This window comes from Blastocystis sp. subtype 4 (genome assembly GCF_000743755.1).
Source record: "Blastocystis sp. subtype 4 strain WR1 chromosome Unknown seqid_0061, whole genome shotgun sequence".
NCBI classification, from domain to species: domain Eukaryota; class Bigyra; order Opalinata; family Blastocystidae; genus Blastocystis; species Blastocystis sp. subtype 4.
In genome coordinates this window covers 1-17,214 of record NW_014569486.1, presented here as the reverse complement: position 1 = coordinate 17,214, position 17,214 = coordinate 1, and the positions used below count along the sequence as shown (strand labels likewise).

The 17,214-nt window shown below is 40.6% G+C and overlaps 11 protein-coding genes across 11 annotated transcripts; 7 read left to right on the top strand and 4 right to left on the bottom strand.

Annotated features, from left to right (window-relative positions):
- Positions 1 to 171: 171 nt before the first annotated feature.
- On the top strand, positions 172 to 789 carry JH06_2554 (hypothetical protein; the record flags this gene model as incomplete). The annotated part of the gene is made up of 2 exons (XM_014673040.1): positions 172 to 191; positions 390 to 789. The coding sequence occupies 2 exons, from the start codon at positions 172 to 174 to the stop codon at positions 787 to 789; spliced, it is 420 nt and encodes a 139-aa protein (XP_014528526.1).
- A 121-nt stretch (positions 790 to 910) lies between these two features.
- Positions 911 to 1,298, top strand: JH06_2553 (hypothetical protein; the record flags this gene model as incomplete). The annotated part of the gene is made up of 2 exons (XM_014673039.1): positions 911 to 931; positions 966 to 1,298. 2 exons carry the CDS (start codon positions 911 to 913, stop codon positions 1,296 to 1,298), a joined length of 354 nt encoding a protein of 117 aa, XP_014528525.1.
- On the bottom strand, positions 1,295 to 2,403 carry JH06_2552 (hypothetical protein; the record flags this gene model as incomplete). Its single annotated transcript, XM_014673038.1, has 5 exons — positions 1,295 to 1,346; positions 1,377 to 1,951; positions 1,982 to 2,122; positions 2,152 to 2,231; positions 2,265 to 2,403. The coding sequence occupies 5 exons, from the start codon at positions 2,401 to 2,403 to the stop codon at positions 1,295 to 1,297; spliced, it is 987 nt and encodes a 328-aa protein (XP_014528524.1).
- A 306-nt stretch (positions 2,404 to 2,709) lies between these two features.
- Positions 2,710 to 5,216, top strand: JH06_2551 (histidine kinase; the record flags this gene model as incomplete). The annotated part of the gene is made up of 7 exons (XM_014673037.1): positions 2,710 to 3,170; positions 3,199 to 3,283; positions 3,313 to 3,444; positions 3,475 to 3,512; positions 3,543 to 4,539; positions 4,569 to 4,910; positions 4,941 to 5,216. The coding sequence occupies 7 exons, from the start codon at positions 2,710 to 2,712 to the stop codon at positions 5,214 to 5,216; spliced, it is 2,331 nt and encodes a 776-aa protein (XP_014528523.1).
- A 152-nt stretch (positions 5,217 to 5,368) lies between these two features.
- Positions 5,369 to 6,435, bottom strand: JH06_2550 (hypothetical protein; the record flags this gene model as incomplete). The annotated part of the gene is made up of 7 exons (XM_014673036.1): positions 5,369 to 5,862; positions 5,893 to 6,012; positions 6,058 to 6,116; positions 6,148 to 6,195; positions 6,228 to 6,306; positions 6,342 to 6,366; positions 6,400 to 6,435. The coding sequence occupies 7 exons, from the start codon at positions 6,433 to 6,435 to the stop codon at positions 5,369 to 5,371; spliced, it is 861 nt and encodes a 286-aa protein (XP_014528522.1).
- Positions 6,436 to 6,778: 343 nt separating this feature from the next.
- On the top strand, positions 6,779 to 7,267 carry JH06_2549 (chromodomain-helicase-DNA-binding protein; the record flags this gene model as incomplete). The annotated part of the gene is made up of 2 exons (XM_014673035.1): positions 6,779 to 7,167; positions 7,198 to 7,267. The coding sequence occupies 2 exons, from the start codon at positions 6,779 to 6,781 to the stop codon at positions 7,265 to 7,267; spliced, it is 459 nt and encodes a 152-aa protein (XP_014528521.1).
- Positions 7,268 to 8,225: 958 nt separating this feature from the next.
- Positions 8,226 to 9,351, top strand: JH06_2548 (hypothetical protein; the record flags this gene model as incomplete). The annotated part of the gene is made up of 5 exons (XM_014673034.1): positions 8,226 to 8,304; positions 8,335 to 8,438; positions 8,471 to 8,606; positions 8,639 to 8,856; positions 8,890 to 9,351. 5 exons carry the CDS (start codon positions 8,226 to 8,228, stop codon positions 9,349 to 9,351), a joined length of 999 nt encoding a protein of 332 aa, XP_014528520.1.
- A 1,826-nt stretch (positions 9,352 to 11,177) lies between these two features.
- Positions 11,178 to 12,961, bottom strand: JH06_2547 (tRNA-dihydrouridine synthase; the record flags this gene model as incomplete). The annotated part of the gene is given in 10 exon segments (XM_014673033.1): positions 11,178 to 11,276; positions 11,307 to 11,382; positions 11,410 to 11,551; positions 11,581 to 11,680; positions 11,712 to 11,793; positions 11,826 to 11,917; positions 11,948 to 12,511; positions 12,528 to 12,755; positions 12,787 to 12,878; positions 12,910 to 12,961. 10 exon segments carry the CDS (start codon positions 12,959 to 12,961, stop codon positions 11,178 to 11,180), a joined length of 1,527 nt encoding a protein of 508 aa, XP_014528519.1.
- A 580-nt stretch (positions 12,962 to 13,541) lies between these two features.
- On the bottom strand, positions 13,542 to 14,644 carry JH06_2546 (E3 ubiquitin-protein ligase; the record flags this gene model as incomplete). The annotated part of the gene is given in 7 exon segments (XM_014673032.1): positions 13,542 to 13,815; positions 13,845 to 13,935; positions 14,016 to 14,051; positions 14,070 to 14,184; positions 14,215 to 14,322; positions 14,354 to 14,490; positions 14,530 to 14,644. 7 exon segments carry the CDS (start codon positions 14,642 to 14,644, stop codon positions 13,542 to 13,544), a joined length of 876 nt encoding a protein of 291 aa, XP_014528518.1.
- Positions 14,645 to 15,101: 457 nt separating this feature from the next.
- Positions 15,102 to 15,631, top strand: JH06_2545 (FAS apoptotic inhibitory; the record flags this gene model as incomplete). Its single annotated transcript, XM_014673031.1, has 4 exons — positions 15,102 to 15,141; positions 15,171 to 15,214; positions 15,244 to 15,483; positions 15,515 to 15,631. The coding sequence occupies 4 exons, from the start codon at positions 15,102 to 15,104 to the stop codon at positions 15,629 to 15,631; spliced, it is 441 nt and encodes a 146-aa protein (XP_014528517.1).
- Positions 15,632 to 15,758: 127 nt separating this feature from the next.
- Positions 15,759 to 16,556, top strand: JH06_2544 (hypothetical protein; the record flags this gene model as incomplete). Its single annotated transcript, XM_014673030.1, has 4 exons — positions 15,759 to 15,887; positions 15,921 to 16,061; positions 16,092 to 16,273; positions 16,304 to 16,556. 4 exons carry the CDS (start codon positions 15,759 to 15,761, stop codon positions 16,554 to 16,556), a joined length of 705 nt encoding a protein of 234 aa, XP_014528516.1.
- Positions 16,557 to 17,214: the final 658 nt, after the last annotated feature.

Genomic DNA, 17,214 nt, shown 5'->3' with positions numbered 1-17,214 from the left:
GCGCTGTCAATCGCTTGGACGCATCGTCTACAGTATCCAACGAATTTGAAGACGACTTCTGTGTATCTTTCTCAAGTAGACGTCGATTGAATTCTTCGACATCCTGACGATCCTTTTCAATTTGATCGTTTGGAGACGAGCTCATCAAGTGTTTCTAACTTTCAATGAGTTATGAAAGCAGAACTTATTATGTGAAAGTATCGTGAACTAGGAGATGGATGGATGGATATAGATGTGTGGTAATACATTTGAGCGTCTTTTGCGATTCTCTGAGTGAAAAGAGTGAATAGTGTGGGACATATTCATAATCATGAATCTCTTTTCAGAGATGATTCTCATCCATTTCGAGCTAACTGTACAATGATTCGTTATCTATTGCTTCAGAATAGACAGGGAAAGACGCGTCTTTCCAAGTGGTACATTCCTGTGGAGTTTGAAGAACAAGCTCGTCTCGAAAACGAGATTCACAAGCTGGTGGCTGCAAGAGATAGCAAGGTTACGAACTTCATTGAATTCAGTACATATAAACTGATCACGCGCCGTTATGCTGGATTGTTCTTTACAGTGGCCGTTGACATGGAAGATAACGAGCTATTAACACTCGAGACAATCCACTTCCTTGTGGAAACTCTGGACATGTATTTCAAGAGTGTGTGTGAAATGGACATTATTTTCTACTTCTACAAGGTATACGAGATTATGGACAACTATATTGTTGCCGGAGAAGTCCTTGATGTCAATAAGGTTGACATTATTAACCGTATCAAGGAACTTGAGAAGCTTAACTAGTCTTCTTCTGCTATTGCCATGCTGTGTTTGTTGTGAAGACAGAAACAAATTTCCATTCTGATACCAAATTATCCAAGCAAAAGTCCAACGCTATTGTTGGGTAGAGACCATCAGAACCATAATGTCGAATCAAGATATAAGTGTAATTGGGTGATTGTCGTCGAATAAGGATATAGAAACAAGAGCAAGTGGAGCAGAGTCTAAAAGAGGATTTAGAGTACTACCGTTCCAACAACTTGTCGTTTGTGGAGAAGATGAAAGAGAACAAGAATTTCCAGAATCCCAAGCTCTTGCAACAGACGGTAGAGTATTTTGGGATTGATGGAAATGGAACGCAATTTGATCCGGTAGAGTGTCGTTCGCTCCTTCAGTATAGAGTGTGTTCAACCCATCAGGATATAACAAAGAAGATTTCCTATGGTCTGTTTGTGGTGATACATGCAATCAAGAATGCAACTCTTCACATTTCTGTAAGCAACACTGACAAAATAGTAACTACAGAAGATTAGAAACCACTGTAATTAGCAGACTGGAACTCTATTCTCCGACTAACAGGACTACATATGATTGCTCCCTTCCATCTCTACAGGCGACTTTTTTCCTTTTTGTGTTGCACTTTCAGCCGTTTCGTTCCGATCTGGAATCCACTCATACTCACAATAGCTGCTTCAGCAGCTTGACACGATGCAAAACTCACAAACCCAAATCCTTTGGACTCACCACTGATCTTATCAATATAGACTTTCGCACTAAGGATAGTGCCAAATGGAGAGAAGATTGTCTCCAAATCCGCATCCACCAGACTCTGTGGTAGATGATACACAAATAGATTAGCTCCAGGAGGCCCTTCACGATGGGAACGCGGAGGTTCCAGACTAGAATGCGAGTGATAGTGCAGATCACGAGGAGAGAAATCACTGTGAACGAATGGAATAGCTGTAGCCGAGAGGAAGGAAGGACGAGAGGAGAAGGAGGCGCTAGACTCGATATCGCTAAAGGATTTCTGAATCGGAGAGAAATCTGAATCCGAGCGAACAAGAACGTCGCGTGGTGTAAGAGGGCGACGACTCGGAGTGAGAGGACTTGAGCCTTCAGATGGTTGCCTCAACTCCAAGGGATCGTTGGCAAGAAAGGTAGACTGAAATGGACCATCTGAAGGTAACTAGATGTAAAAAAGACAATACAAAAGAACATGATACAAGGAATGAGAGTAAAAGGGAGAATCACTTTGAAAGACATGATCACTGATCCCAAAATCACGCGACATAGACGTCGGATGGATTGAGATAGGAGAGACGCTTCGATTCGTCAAGGGAGGTGTCTTTCGACTCATCTAGTATAAAAGGGCCAGGACAAAGCTACTCTCGGGAAATGCAACTCATTATTCACAAAACTACTAAACTCACCACATTTCTCAGTTTCGACTGTTACGATACAACTACCTATAGATATGAGAAGAGAGACATAATTCCAACAACCATCACCTGTTTCTGTATCACGTAGAACACCTGCGCTTATAATGGGGAAAAACTGAGAAATATAATCAAAAACATCGTTGTCAGACATTGTAGCCGGTACTCCATGAATAGTTACCCGTGAACAATGCGGAGTCATCTAGATCTTCAGTAGAAACCAAATGAATGGTACGATGGATGGAAACTGCCTCTCACTGTTATGAGGGGAGAAAGTAGCACCTGGGGGGCGACTAGCAAGAGAAGACACCAATGGTGGTTCTATCATAGACTCCATTGTTTCTGACACAAAACACACTTGCTATTCAGCAAAAAGGAAAAAGAAAGCGTTTATCCAAAATGCTTTGTGAAAACACCATGGTAGTTTTCCTTCGCTATCATTATCCCTGATTTTCAATCCTCCGAATGGGGCATTGGAAATACTTTTCTCGTAACGAGACTATTAGAGATGAGTGAAGCTGAGAGAGAGAAGATTATCATCTGTTGTAATTTCACAGCATCTATTGCCTCTGCTCTGCGTTCTTTTTTCGCCTCCCGTGGATATGTGACTCTGCTTTCTCAGACGATCACTGAGACTCTGCAGTATTGTCGAGAAAATTCGTGTTCTCTTGTGTGTGTAAATGCCCACTGTTACGATACTTCGTGGATCCAGCTGATCACTTCCATGTCCCTTGATCCTTTGATGTATCAGACAACTCTCCTTCTCGTATGCAAGGAAAAGTACCGTCGATTCTTTGAACAACAGAAACATGTGTTTCAATATGAACTGATGGTCGACCCACCTTCTCTCCGACTCTTATCACAAATTGTGGATCGACTGGAGTCTCCCAAATCGTCGGTGAATGAGAGTGGAGAAAGCAAGCGAGTGTTGTGTGTCGATGACTCCTTCGCCACTCTCTCCTCGTTGAAGTAGGATTCGATCAATAATTAACAGTAGATTGATCCTTTCAAAGTGTGGATATGTTGCTGACTGTTATTCCTCAGCAAAGGAAGCGTTATCGCAACTGCATGTCGATAGTGATGTAGGATCCAAGAATGAGATGAGATGTAGTATGCAGTGGCCTTAGTAGATTTAGTTATGCCGGAAATGAGTGGGTGGGAAATGATGCAAGTCATGAAGAATGACCCTCGTCTTTTTCTCATTCCAGTCATTATCCTCTCTGCATCAACAGATAAGGATAATGTAGGTGAAAGAACCTAAACAATTCCATAGATAGAAAAGTGTCTTTTGGATGGAGCGGCCGAATATCTGTAGAAAAGGAGTGATCCAATGAAAAGTAGAGCTAAGCCCGTGAGAACAGATGTTCTTCGTCTCCGACTACAACGAGTGATTAAGGAGAATCGCATGTATCGAACCATCTACCACAATCAAATGGCTCTATTTTCTCCCAAAGGACGAAACGGAGAACCTTTGGAAGACGGTCTTCCTGAGTCATTACGTATCCATGAGAAGGATGAAAAACAGAAGAAGCGTATCAACCGACTTCAGAAACAGTATCAAGATACTCTGGAACTCTTAGAAGGAATGACAGAGGAAAAACGGCGCTTAGAGTTTGAGCAAGATCGACTGCGACAACAACTTGCTAGTCATGGAATTACTCCAGTAATTCTTACAAACTACGAATATTTGATCGCTCTCCAGACGGATGAACTAAGGATTCTTCGCAAGTATTGTGGTAAGAAACAACTAATTATGTTGGATCATCAATTTTGTGTTTTTTTGATGGAGCATCTGTGTATCCCTTCTGCTCTTCATCTCTTCCTATTTCGCAAATACAATTTGTTCATCCACCCATCCGTACTTAAACCGATCGGACGGATTCAATCTCCGAAGAGTCGTTCTATCCTTTCAGAATCTCCTACTAATCCCCGAATGCTTGAAATGAAGCAATTTCAATATCCTGAATCGTGCAATAATGAATGTCTTCTTGTTACTGATACTGCCTTTCCTGATATTGTCGGGTCAGTATCCTTTGTCGAGTTTTGGGAGAGTCTCATGCTAGGATATTCAAACAAGCAGAGACTCTTCCGATTGATGACAGAGAATGATGAAATAGCCTATGAAACGGTGAAACAAATGGTGTGTGATTTCCTCCGAACCCATCATCAAGCGATCTCATCCATTCATGATGTTGAAGAAACTGATTTTCTTTGTGAAGAAGAACTCTGTTGTCATTGCTGTATCTATATCACAACAGTTGCTGCTGCAATTCTTTTTGATCTTACTGGACTTACAAGTACAAAGATTCGACGTAGTCAGATTCTGTCATCAAATCTAGTAGGAGAATCATGATCATAAGAGGATAGATGCATATTTTGGATCTTCTAGATACCAAGCCAATCACTCTTATTCTTCCGTTTGCTCCCACATACACTCAGCAAATTTTTACACGTTTCGAATCGATTGCACTTGGATTGGATTCGGATCAACAATTGCCTCATCATTCCTGCAGTCCTTGTAATTCATCATCATTGGCATCACATCACTATCTGTGTGTTAGTTGCGAGCAATTAATGAGTTCGATGGTTCATACACTCACCCCATTATGTCTTCATAGAGCTATCGGAGCTATCAATACAATGATGGGTAGTCCTAATGAAGAAGTGTTATACTATGAGGCATATGTGATGTTCAATATCCTTTTCAATGTAATCAATCATTGAATCAATCATGGATAGGATGGAATGGAAGGGTCTAGTGTTCGGTTCTGGTTTGAAGTGATGGATGTAGATGGGGATGGACTTCTGACTGTCGAAGATATAATGACCCTCCTCCATGAGAAAGCGGACTGGAATCATTCAACTAAGTATCTTCCTGCCTTTGAAGTGTATTGGTTGGAACTTTGTGACCGATGTCGTGTGGATTCTACTACCTCTGTGAAGTTGAGGGATATGGAGAGATCGCAAGCTGGTCCATATTGTTTTCGTACGTTCATTCTGATGGAAGATGTGTGAATACAATCTACATAAAGATGAACCAAACCTACTTCATGGCAGATTTAGTACTTGGAAAGTGAGGTATAGCTTGTTTGTAACAAATTGTCAACAAAACAGCAGTTATAGACAAGCTTGTTGGCAGCCGCAAGTAGCAAGCATGACTGCAGCACTTAAGCAAGCTCGTCAGCAGCAGTAAAGTTGGTGTAAGCAGAGGGATCGAGTCGCAGCCTCTTCACCTTATTCCACATGAGAATGATTGCAATCTCCACCACAATTAACATGACAAACACAACCAACAGAATCAAAGTAGTATTCGTAAAGCCTTCAGCCTTGTTTTCTCCCTTCTCATTACAAGCATAACCAGTATAGCCCTTCTGGCAGTAGCAGTGAGGCTTTCTAGTGTCCAAGTCAAACTTGCATACACCTCGTTTACCACACAGGGAACCACGATAAATACCGCATTCCGTAGGACAACCATAAATGGAATCAATAGCAAACATGTAAGCACAATTATTCTCATATACAGGCTCTTCATCTGGAATGTTGTGATTCTCATCCTTGCAAGTCATCTCCATAGCCAGAGAACGATAATTGCCATCTCCACACAAGGCGTCGTCTCCATTCACATACTGATAGGTCACACCAACAGTAGGATCATGATTGTCTAAAATAAAAAGCAAAACGACAAAACTACCGTTCAGATACCAACGAGTGTTCTCAGTTGAAGCATCAACTCCCAGACGAACACAACCATCATAACTCTGAGCAACCTGATAGGCAGGATAATGTACAGGTTCCTCTCCACCACGAGTACCTATTTGTCATAAGAACCATCTATGACAACCATAGCAAGGACTACCCGTTCCGCCTTGAGCAACAGGTACTTCGTTTACAACTCCACAAAAAGCAAACACATAGCTATTCGTAAGAAATAAATAGAAGTAGAAACGTGAAATTACGGAGAGAAGTCTGGGCCTGACTATCCTTGATGGTATAACTACAAATTACCTCTACCTACATAATTTGTACTCATATCCGGAAAGAGGTGTAAGATCAAAGGATGCAGTCAATGCGAAGTCTGGATCTGTGCTAACAGCAGACCACTTACCTACAACATTAGATAACTACAATAATGGGGTATACAATTAGTGGCAGCCTTCACAACAGCCTAATGGTAAAACCGAGTTATCAAAGACCCTACGAGAAGAATGGCAATCCAATAGATGAATTTTCTCATGAGATGTGAATAAATTGCTCAATTAACACTTTTCTGAGATGAGATGAATCGAAAAGGCTTAACTGTACAGTGATTCAATCATGTGGCTCATAAGCTAAACTCCTCTTCTAAACTCCTAATAAAGGAATAGATGAGTTAATTCGAATTAAGCAAGTTATTCAATGCTTTTGCATAAGTTACTAAATACTTGTTTATCATCAAGTCAAACGATTAAGATGGATTTTTGTATCAAACAGAGACACCTATTTAAGAAATTGTATTTTTCGAAATGACTGGCAGACCTGTCAATTTGACAAGATCTTCAAACTCATATTCTCTTTCTTCGTTGTTGTCAAATTGTAAGATGGATCATGAGCTGAGGATATTTGAGGGAAATCACTCAACCAAGTGCCTTATTTGTAACACTACTGGTTTGCTGTTATGCTGTGATTATTGTCCGAATGCCTACCATCCATCCTGTTTGAATCCATGTTTAAAAGAGCGACCTAGGGAGTATTGGCAATGTCCTCAGTGCGAGGAAGATTGTATTAATCAGAACATTCAGGCGATTATCGATCGTCGTGAAGAGTTTAACGAACTTCATCCCTCTCCAATTCCAACAAGTACATTTGTCTCTCCAGAGACAATGGACCCGTTTCTTAATATTCCTTACACTCCTTCCCCAACACGAACTCGCAATCGTCGAAAAGGGAAGAACCAGGAGACGGGACATTCGTCTCTCTATCGTGGAGTGTAGAATGGAGATAGAGTGTTAACAAGTAGCTATAACCGAGGGAATAAATGGAATGCCCAGATTCAAGTACATGGAAAGAAATTTGTAATGATAAATTAAAGAACTCATGAATAGTACCTAGGTACCTTTGACTCAGAATGGAAAGCAGCCAAATGTTATGATAACGCTGCGATAGAGCTCCATGGAGATCGAGCGCGATTGAATTTCCCTCACGAAGTATCTATTATGTCTCCATCTGTATTTCAATCTCCTATAGTGCAGGATTCGCTTCCTAGAAGGGGGAGTTCAACTTTGAGGACAACGGATTCTAGAATGAGAGACTCTTCTCCAAATCTGCAAAGTGGTTCTCCTTCAATATTCAACGGTACTCCCATTAATTCGCCTTCACCGTCTCCAATTACTCATGCTGTCATTCAGGAGGAAACAGAACCGTTTCAAGAGACGTTCTTCAATCTGTCGTATCCTTCCTCCCCTTTCCTTCTCCAACCAACCATGTTTCGTTCTACAACGATTTCTATTCCTCAAGAAGAAGCTGATACGGAAATTCAACGTAATCGACAGTTCATTAGAGAATGGACATGGGACTAAGGTACTTTGTTTGTTAACAATACTTATTATACACCAAACTCTTGACCTGATCCCGAATTTGTTGTTGCTATTGAATACCCTTCCACATCAATATCCCAATTCTTTTCTATTTCTCATTGCTCTGTTGATTCAACTACTTAAATAGAGAGCTAGATCTTTCATTTCAACCGTTTTCGATCCTCGGTGTTCTGCCAACTGACAAGAACCATCTGTCACATCTGTAATGAAATCATTGGCCATCAGTAGAATCATCTAACGGATAAATAGAACAATTCAAAACGACCTTCTCAGCATCGGCAGAAAGTGTTATTTTGGGATCAATCGTTTTCAATAGTTGCCGTAGCTTCGAGGTGTCATTCTGGAAATGAAACCGGATCAACAACTGTACCATTCGCCTTGTTTGATTCTGAAAACGAATCAGGATGTCCAGAATGGGGGATCCCCATATCGCGTTAATCTCATTCCAACGATGTATAATCGAGGAAGAACTGGAGGTCCACGCAAGCCTGGACAACGAGGAATACGAGTATTCTCGGGTCTACCAGATTGTACGTTCATGGTTGCTTTGTCACTTGTAGTCTTGAAATGTCTTTTTGTTCCCGATATTCATTTCGAAGCATTGGATACTCGCGAAAAGGAACAACCATTACCGATGACTGGGTTAGGCAGTGTGTTGAATGAGGTAGAGAGTAAAATTGAGTCACTAACAGGTAGTTAGAAGAGGGAGGGGTTCTTGAGACTTCTATTCCTGCGTCTCAACCTAAAGTGGAAAAGGAGGATGTTCGCAAGCTGGAAAAGCTAGCAAAGATGGAAAGACACAAGGCTGAACTTGCAGAGAAGATTGCTAAGTGTATTTGGTGTGATTTGTTGCATGAGTTATAGATAACCCAGATGCGAATCCTAAGGCTACAAAGAACGCAATGAATACATTATTCATTGCGAATTTGAATTATCTTACTCCAGAAAGTCGTTTACGTGATTTGTGTGAGAAGTATGGCCCTATCGAGAATTTGGTTATGGTTCACGATTTACAAGGTAAACCGCGTGGATATGCCTTTGTTGAGTATACTCATGAGGATGACATGAAAGCTGCCTATTCTGTATGTTTTTTTTTGGAATTTCTTACTATGTAGCGTCTTCGTCAGTATCGTCTTGATGGTCGTACTCTAATTGTGGATGTGGAACGCTGTCGTACTGTACGGAAGTGGTTGCCAGCACGACTAGGAGGGGGATTAGGTCGAACTCGTGCTGATCGTCCCAAGAAGATTCATAATCGAAGACGAGACTTGGAAGAGAGGCGACGAGACACGGACGATCGACGACGTGAAGTGGATGATAAAAGAAGGGAGTTTTATGAGCGGAGACGAGAAGGTGATGGGAGACGTGATTATGACGGCAGACGCGATTATGATAGTAGACGTGACTATGACAGCAGACGGGACTATGATGGTAGACGTGACTATGGAAACAGACGTGATTATGATAATCGCAGAAGAGAGAATGAGGGACGACGCGATTATGATAGTAGACGGGACTATGAAAGTCGAGGAAGAGACAATGATGGTAGACGTGATTATGACAACCGTAGAAGATAACATTGTTCACATTATTCTTTTGTTTGTTTAGATAGTTCTCATATGCAACGCCCAGTATCAACAACATCGAATGCAAGGATTGCATGGGGAGGTGATCGTTATGTGATAAGTGACGGCAAATCAACACAGTATTATATTGATTTGCAGAAAGAAAAGGCTCGAAAAGAGAAAGAACGTAAGCAGAATCAGACTTCTGTGAGTGTTAGACGAAACCATGAGTTCTATTCATCTGCCTGGAACACAGAATTCAAGGAAACAGCTAGAACAAAAAATACCAGTTCGGTCAACAATCAAGGAAGCATCCCGAGATTGTGTGCAAGAAATGTAATCTTCAACTTGGTGATGTAACAAAATAGAAATTCATATTTAGGAAACAAACAACCGAAGAAGAAGATAACGAAACCTGTTACTCCAAGGATTGTTATGCCAGGAAGCAAGAATCTATCTATTGCAAGGACAGTTCCAATGATTGAGAAGAAACCATCCAAGAATGGCATACACTTATCGAAATCAAGACTTCCAGACAGATCGAACAGACGGAAACATATTGTCATGCCTTCTGAAATATATTATCGTCGTTCATTCCTTGTTTGTGAATCAATAAGATGAAAAGAAAAGAAACTCCCATGCCGGGACTCGAACCCGGGTCGGCGAGGTGAAAACCCGCTATCCTAACCGGCTAGACTACATGGGATCTATTGAGAGTTCAAATCTGTTGTACTTCAGACACCATCTACAATTCAAGTCAAAACAAAAGCAGTTCGATGAGTACTAATTCTCAGTACTATAGTTTGTATACTAGAAAGGTTCATTATATTTCTTCTATCCATGTATAGATTCTTGATGCTGCACGAGAATACATTATTACCAAAGAATTATCTCCATTTTTGAATCACTTTTATGTTTCTGTAATTGTATAATGATGAAATGATGTTTAGCCGGAGAGCGAACAAGGAAAACTCATTGTAACGATTCTCCGTGAATCCAATTTGTTGTTTGATGACTCTTTTGTGGTTATTGTTATTTGGAGTAATCTTTAGAAAGACGAGGTGATTCAGATCGATCCTGATTATTTGCCTTCTTGTTGTATTTGTAATACAAAAAACTATACATCTTGGAAATTGGTAGGAATAACAAACGAGTTGCAGACTCGAATCGTGAAACTAATTCTACCTTCGTTACTTTGTGAAAAGTGTTTCCGAAAGCGATTCTGCTATCAAACCCAAATGCCGTTTCTTTGTGGAGTGGCCGTCTTCCCTCCACTCAACTATACGCCGTTGTTCATATAGGATGTCTTGACATCTAGAGATCAGTTTAAAGATATTGGATTCCAGATTGCGGCACAAATTCCCCATCCTACCTGTCAACCTTCTCCTTTGTTGTCTTCACCATCTCCAACACCTTCTCCCCCCGAACCTTCTCTTCCTCCTCCCGTTTCTTCACCTGTGGAAGCACCTTCTCTGCCTTTGGAACGGAGTTATCTCGTACCTGTTCGTCAGAATGGATTGTTTCGGTCGTGGATAACCAGTTTGTTGATTCTAGAAAAGGGAGTTCTGCGAAGATACATCGGAAAGGCTCGTAACGAGAAAAAGGTAGAGTTGGTGAATCTAAGTGATTGTGTGGCGTCTCACAGTACATTGAACAGTGATGTCAAACGGCCTTACTGTGTGATAGTTCAACCTGGTCCTTCTAGTCAGTCAAATACTTCCTTGCTACTGTCATTTGCTAGTCGGAACGACGAACAAGAGTTCTTGACCCAGTTAAAGGAATTTAGATGATAGTGTTTGTTAAAAGGTGGAATGAGAAAACAATTCAAAACAACGATGTTATTCGACATACGCATTCGACTTATGTTTCGGCAAGAAGACAAACCCCTCAGGAGCTGGTCCTAGGAACATTGACGAGATTCGAATCCAATCTTCTGGCTACTTCTCAAATCCACATCGATCACTCACTTTATGAGATCCCAATAACGTCTCTAACTCATTCCTACCAACATATGCATAGGGCTTCTGGTTGATTGTCTGCGGCCTATCTAACAACCCCACAGGAACATACCGGCACAAAAACGACAACCATTCCAAGAGGAAACGACGAGTCCTTGCCACCCCCTGTTCATCCGATCCCCAGTGTTCCAAACCATAGTCACAGAATCGGTGAATCATATCTAGTCGCTCTTGAGCCGAGATATCCCACACACCTTAGTTAATAATTCTCCTTTACACTTACGATGCTCCTTGATCTCAGTACAGATCCATGGCTTAATAAGAGCTCCTCGTCCAATCATACAACCATCCAATCGGCCATCAGCCAGATGAGACACATATGTCTACTAATCAACAGAATCTCGTGAATACAACCTGATAATCGAAGATATCTCCATTTCCAATTATCTGGAGTGGAGAAGACGAATCGCGAGCATCCGCACATTGCTTCACATATCTCTCCATAAAACCAACTACAAACATGCTTACTCCCAATCAGCCAGTTTGGTATAACGACCTTGTTTGGTTCGACCATGAATCACAACAGCTTCCACTCGATTCCCCTGGACTCCCTGGAGTGCCTAGTCCTTATAATTATCCATCATCCTCACTTGGATCTGTGGGATCAACTTGTGTGTGTTCTGGTCCTTGTCTCCAGTTCGAAGCTTTACAGTAACACTCAACTTGCATCGATCCAGCATCACTTGCAACAATCGTTTCAGCTTGTTGGGTCTCGCCAGCAGAGCTGCCCCAGCTCCCATCTTGTCAAGAACATCAATAGGACATCCTGCATTAAGGTCAACAAAGTCTGCTCGGAGTTCCCGACTCACTACTTCGCACACATCACCCAACTCTTCCAGTTTGGCTCCAGCCAACTGAATCCCAAAACACTTCTCGGAAGGATGTCGACGTAGCAGTGCCCACTCACTTGTCTGAGCTCTTAGCAGATTTCCACACATGGCCATTTCACAACATGTAATGTCTGCTCCATATTCAACACAAACACGACGAAATGGAAGGTTTCCAACGGTTGTAAGAGGAGCAATATAGATCTTTCCATGGAAATCGATAGGACGATGGTCGGGATCTGTAAGTGAACCACGTTGAAATGAGTATGTCTTCTTTCGCAGCTGGTTAGGAACATCCCCCGGCTCGTTCCACTTCCATTCACACTCCTCCATCACCACCTACCTCTTCAATAGGAATCTGTTCTTTCTTGTAAACAAGTTTGAGATCTTCGGTTACATGAGACTGAGCCCAACGACAGTTTAATCCAACTGGACAGTAGCCATGAACACTCCAAACAGGACATAGTGGACCAATATCGGGTTCTCGACGACTAAAATAGGCTTGGATGTCATGATCATACTTGCATGTATCTCCAAAAGGACATTCCTTTTCTTGGGCAATGGCACGACACTGAATGGTTATGCATATTTCTCAGGCCTACCAGAACATCACATTCACCTCGTTTCTTTAACCCTACGTCCACTCGATTCCGTTTGGTTTTATAGGTTTTCTTTTGATCTGTTTCCGATGAAACTAAAGATGAGTGTGAGGTCAACAATATAACCAGATGTATCTCGTTTGTTGGTTTCAATAGGAAGTACATATCTACAATTCATGGTAGAAAATGCAACAGGGATACTCTGGTTTGATTCCCACATTATATGGCTTTTTCAGCTCTTCTACAATGTCAAACGGTTTCTTCTCACTCTTTTCAGTTGATGCGCTATAGTGAATAGAATGAACCAGGGATACCTTATTGGGGGTTGCTCTTCCGATAGGATTGAGTCAGTTGGAGCTGCTGAACAGTCTTTCACTGGTTGTGCCTCTTGTGCATCCATTGTAAAGACTAGAGTATTCGTACCTAGATTAATCCTAGTAAGGGACTCATAGCAATTGAACAATTAGAAATATTAAATAGTCGATTCTATGGATCAACTATTAATTGTAGTGAATTATGAGTCTAGGTGAGATAATTATGAACAATTACTGTTTACAACCAGACTCTCTCAACTTATTATTCAGTATTAATTCTGGAACTGTATCTAATGGAATAAAGGATTTAGGAATAATTGCGGATATCACCATTTCAACAAACATCTCACAGAGAAAGAGCAAATACAAACGCAGGAGAAAAGAATACAAACACCAAGAAGAGGATACTGTACAAGTAAGAAAAGCTGCCTGCATATACATTCTCTACACTTCATCCAACACAGAACGACTACCCCACTTGGCTACAATTCTGTCTGTATCTTTTGCCTTTCCTTCTAAATACCAGTTCACTTCATCATCATCAAAGATACCACGGCGACACATTGGACATACTGCTTTTCCCTGTTTCAGCCATTCGTCAATACAATTCTGATGGAAAATGTGTTTGCAAGGGAGCGTTTTGATAGCCTCTCCTTTTTTCAGTGTATCCAGACAAATAGTGCATTCTTCTGGATTCTCAGGATCAATTTCACGACCACTATTTGGTCAGAAAGATATGATTCCTACTCCTCTCCATAAACACCTTCAACAATCGAAGAGGGTGAATCTGAGAGTCGTTGAAGCATTGCCTTCTCCGAATAGAACAAGAGAATACACACTAAAAGAAAACATACATAAATCATGATCATCATCTAGTACATTAAGAATTCCATTCACTACTCACTAAAAAGAAAATACCAATAAGTGAAAGAAAAGACATCGAAGGATTTGTGACTGATGATCACAACCAACAATATCGCTCACCTTGACCTTCTGAACTAATAGTAGCAGTGACCTCAAACTGCTGAAGTGCTTGCAGAATGGATTGACCAGATTGATACCCAGTAAAAACACTTGGAATTGTAACCTGCACGTCAGTAATTCCTACTTCTCCTACATCTTCCGATATTTCCGTAGCATTGTTCATTATCGACAACATCTCTCCTTCCCATCTCAAGGGTTTCTGATTCATAATCACTGCTCCAATTGCGCCAGCATGTTGAATCTATATAGTTACTCTTTTGTAAAACAGCTACATTCAGGACCTTTACGACAAATGTACAATTTTCAATAGATGTATCACGAATAGCCAATCCAATTAATCCCGTCAGATTGGTTGTAATTGGACTGCAGGCATGAAACGGTTCCACTTTCACAAGTCTTCCCACATATGCTTTGTATCAATTTATTCTCGAATCCCTACACGTATCACCGTAATCCACTCCAAATCGCGCTTTCGTATGCGGATACACTACCCTCGCATCAGATTCGATGACGAGTCCTCGGATACATCCAAGAAGAAGGAGAAGTGTAGTAAGCACTTTCATTTTGTGTTTGTTCGTTTATCCTTGTTTATTCATGTTATCGATTATTGACGTTGTGGAAGTGATCCTGACGTATCTATTCGTTTGGAGAGGTTTGTGAGCTTGATTCGGTATTGTTTTGTCTTTTTTCTTTCTTTCTTGATGAATACTCTTCAAGGAAGTCCGTTTCTGTATTCTTCGTACAGAAGTATATCCTTCTGTTCACTTTTGTTTTTCAAATGGTTGGCGATATTGAGAAGGGTACCTCAAGCGATTATATCCAATTCCAGGAGGCGTCTGTACGAAATCAGTTCGTTCGCAAAGTGTACACACTTTTATCGATTCAGTTGGTTGTAACCTTCTGTGGTGTTTGGGCTTCATGGTTTGATTTGTTTGCTTGGTTTACTTTAGCACCATTGCATCTTTTCAGGCTTGGCTATATCATCATTCTTTTGGAATCATGTGGCTGTCATTATTAGGAATGATTGCATTCATGGTTGTGAGTTTGTGTAAACCTCAATGTATGGGATGTTGTTTCTCTTCTCTGTAGTATTTGTTCGATATCCGCATAACATCGTTATCTTAGCGCTATTTGTACTGTGTTTTCTTATTCTTATATCTAGACTCTTTGTGAAGCACTTCTCTTATCATCTTTTACTGCTTTCTTTGAACCACGAATTGTTCTTACTGCCATTGTCTATACGGCTGCTGTTGTATTCTGCCTCTCTATTTACGCAGCCAAAACCAGCAAAGATTTCATCTCTTATCAACCAGTCGTATTATCGTTCTGTTTGATTCTACTACTCTTCGGTTTCACCTTGATATGGATCCCTTTTGGAACAGCCATTTACTCTGCTATTGGGGTTCCCATCATATCTTTGGATTTATCTCTAGGCATGTATCTTTTCGTTTTATTTGATCATGGATACTCAAATGATTTTGGGAGGAAAGGATCGAGCCCAATTTGGAGTGGATGAATACGTTTATGCTACGATTATGCTGTTGAAATGAAGCGGATGTGTCATCCGTAGGTATCTGGACATTATTAATCTTTTCATGTACCTCTTGCAGCTTCTCTCAATTACGAATAATCGTCGATGAAACTTTCAATTGTTTGTTGAATCCATTATCATTGAAGATGCCACCAAAGGGAGATGTTGTCACAGAGAATGAAATCCAACTCTCCTCTATGATTGGCGATATTCAAATTATTTCAAAGCAAGATGAACTCACCACTTATGAGAATCAACCTGCTCGCAGTTATCACGTATGCTTGTTTCTGTTGATGAATCACAAGTAGATTTTAGCGAGTGTTTCGTTCATCCAATTCGAACTGGAGTTGATCGTTGTAGAAAGGCTCAACGAACATCCTTCTATTGAAGTAATGAAGGTCGATATTATTGGAGGATGGAAATGTGAACTAGAGCCGCTGATTCGTCAAGTTTCCTTGTTTCCTTCATTTGACAAGTAGGTTGAAGAGAATCGCGAACCAACTATGCTTCTCTTGGGTTTGCGATCCTTTGCAAATGAAGTTCAATATAGACAGGATGTTTGGAAATGGATGAAAGAAACATGGGGTAGTGCTGTTAGCTTTCCTGTTGATATGTATTCTAATAGTGTATTAGTATGCTTTGATAAGTCTGCATCCACATCGTAACTGTTTTTTGGGTTTATGAATCCTAGTGAACACCCTAAGTTTTTGATTTCCTGGTCGATAGCTTTTTCTCCAACTGGAATTGTTCAGCCTATGATCCATCCTTTCTTCTATATGCAGTCAGATAAAAGAAGTATTCAAAGGGAATTAGATGCCCTTCAGAACGAAATTGTTGATGAATTTCTTGCACTAACTGAAGTTCATGGAATTGAGAGTGCTATTCAGTTTTTGATGGATTGCTTGCTTTTCTGTGTTTGTTTAGTATCAATTACTGTTTGGTAATAGGATATACGATGTGAGGATAAGAATGTGTTATTGAAAAGGGTTAGTGAAAGAAATGAAAACAAGAACGGTCATATCTCTAACCCGTCTGATCTAGGAAGCTAAGTCATTACGAGTTGAGTTAGTACCAGTGTGGGGGACCCGCTGAGAAGTCTCAATGCTGTTCTTTTCTCTATTCTTTCAATCAAAGTGGAATGAATCTTGATCTTTATCTGTTGAACTGGTTGATGAGTTAATATGGATTGAAGTCATTGTAATTGGATTGGAACTCAATTCCACAGGATGCGGAATAAGTGCCTTAGAAGTGAAATTGCAGCTTAGAACACCCATTTTCAAGGAGATGTGTGAATAAATCGAATAACTCAAGTATGACTGAGATGTTAATTGATTATTGCAGAAGAATGGGTTCTGAGAAGAAGAGCAAGTAGGATTAATAGGGAATTGATCACAAAGAGGAGATATAATGGAGAGGAATAACATAATATAAAAAGACATATTGAAGGAGTTTCACCATACGCATATCTTAATCCTATTTCCATTCCCAAAGTATTATCTTCACAATGATTGGAAACAATATCGAATTGAGTGTATTGAAGTCAGAAGAGAGATATCTGGATGATTATGAGTTGGAGTCAATAGAAATGAAGAAAGGAGAGGA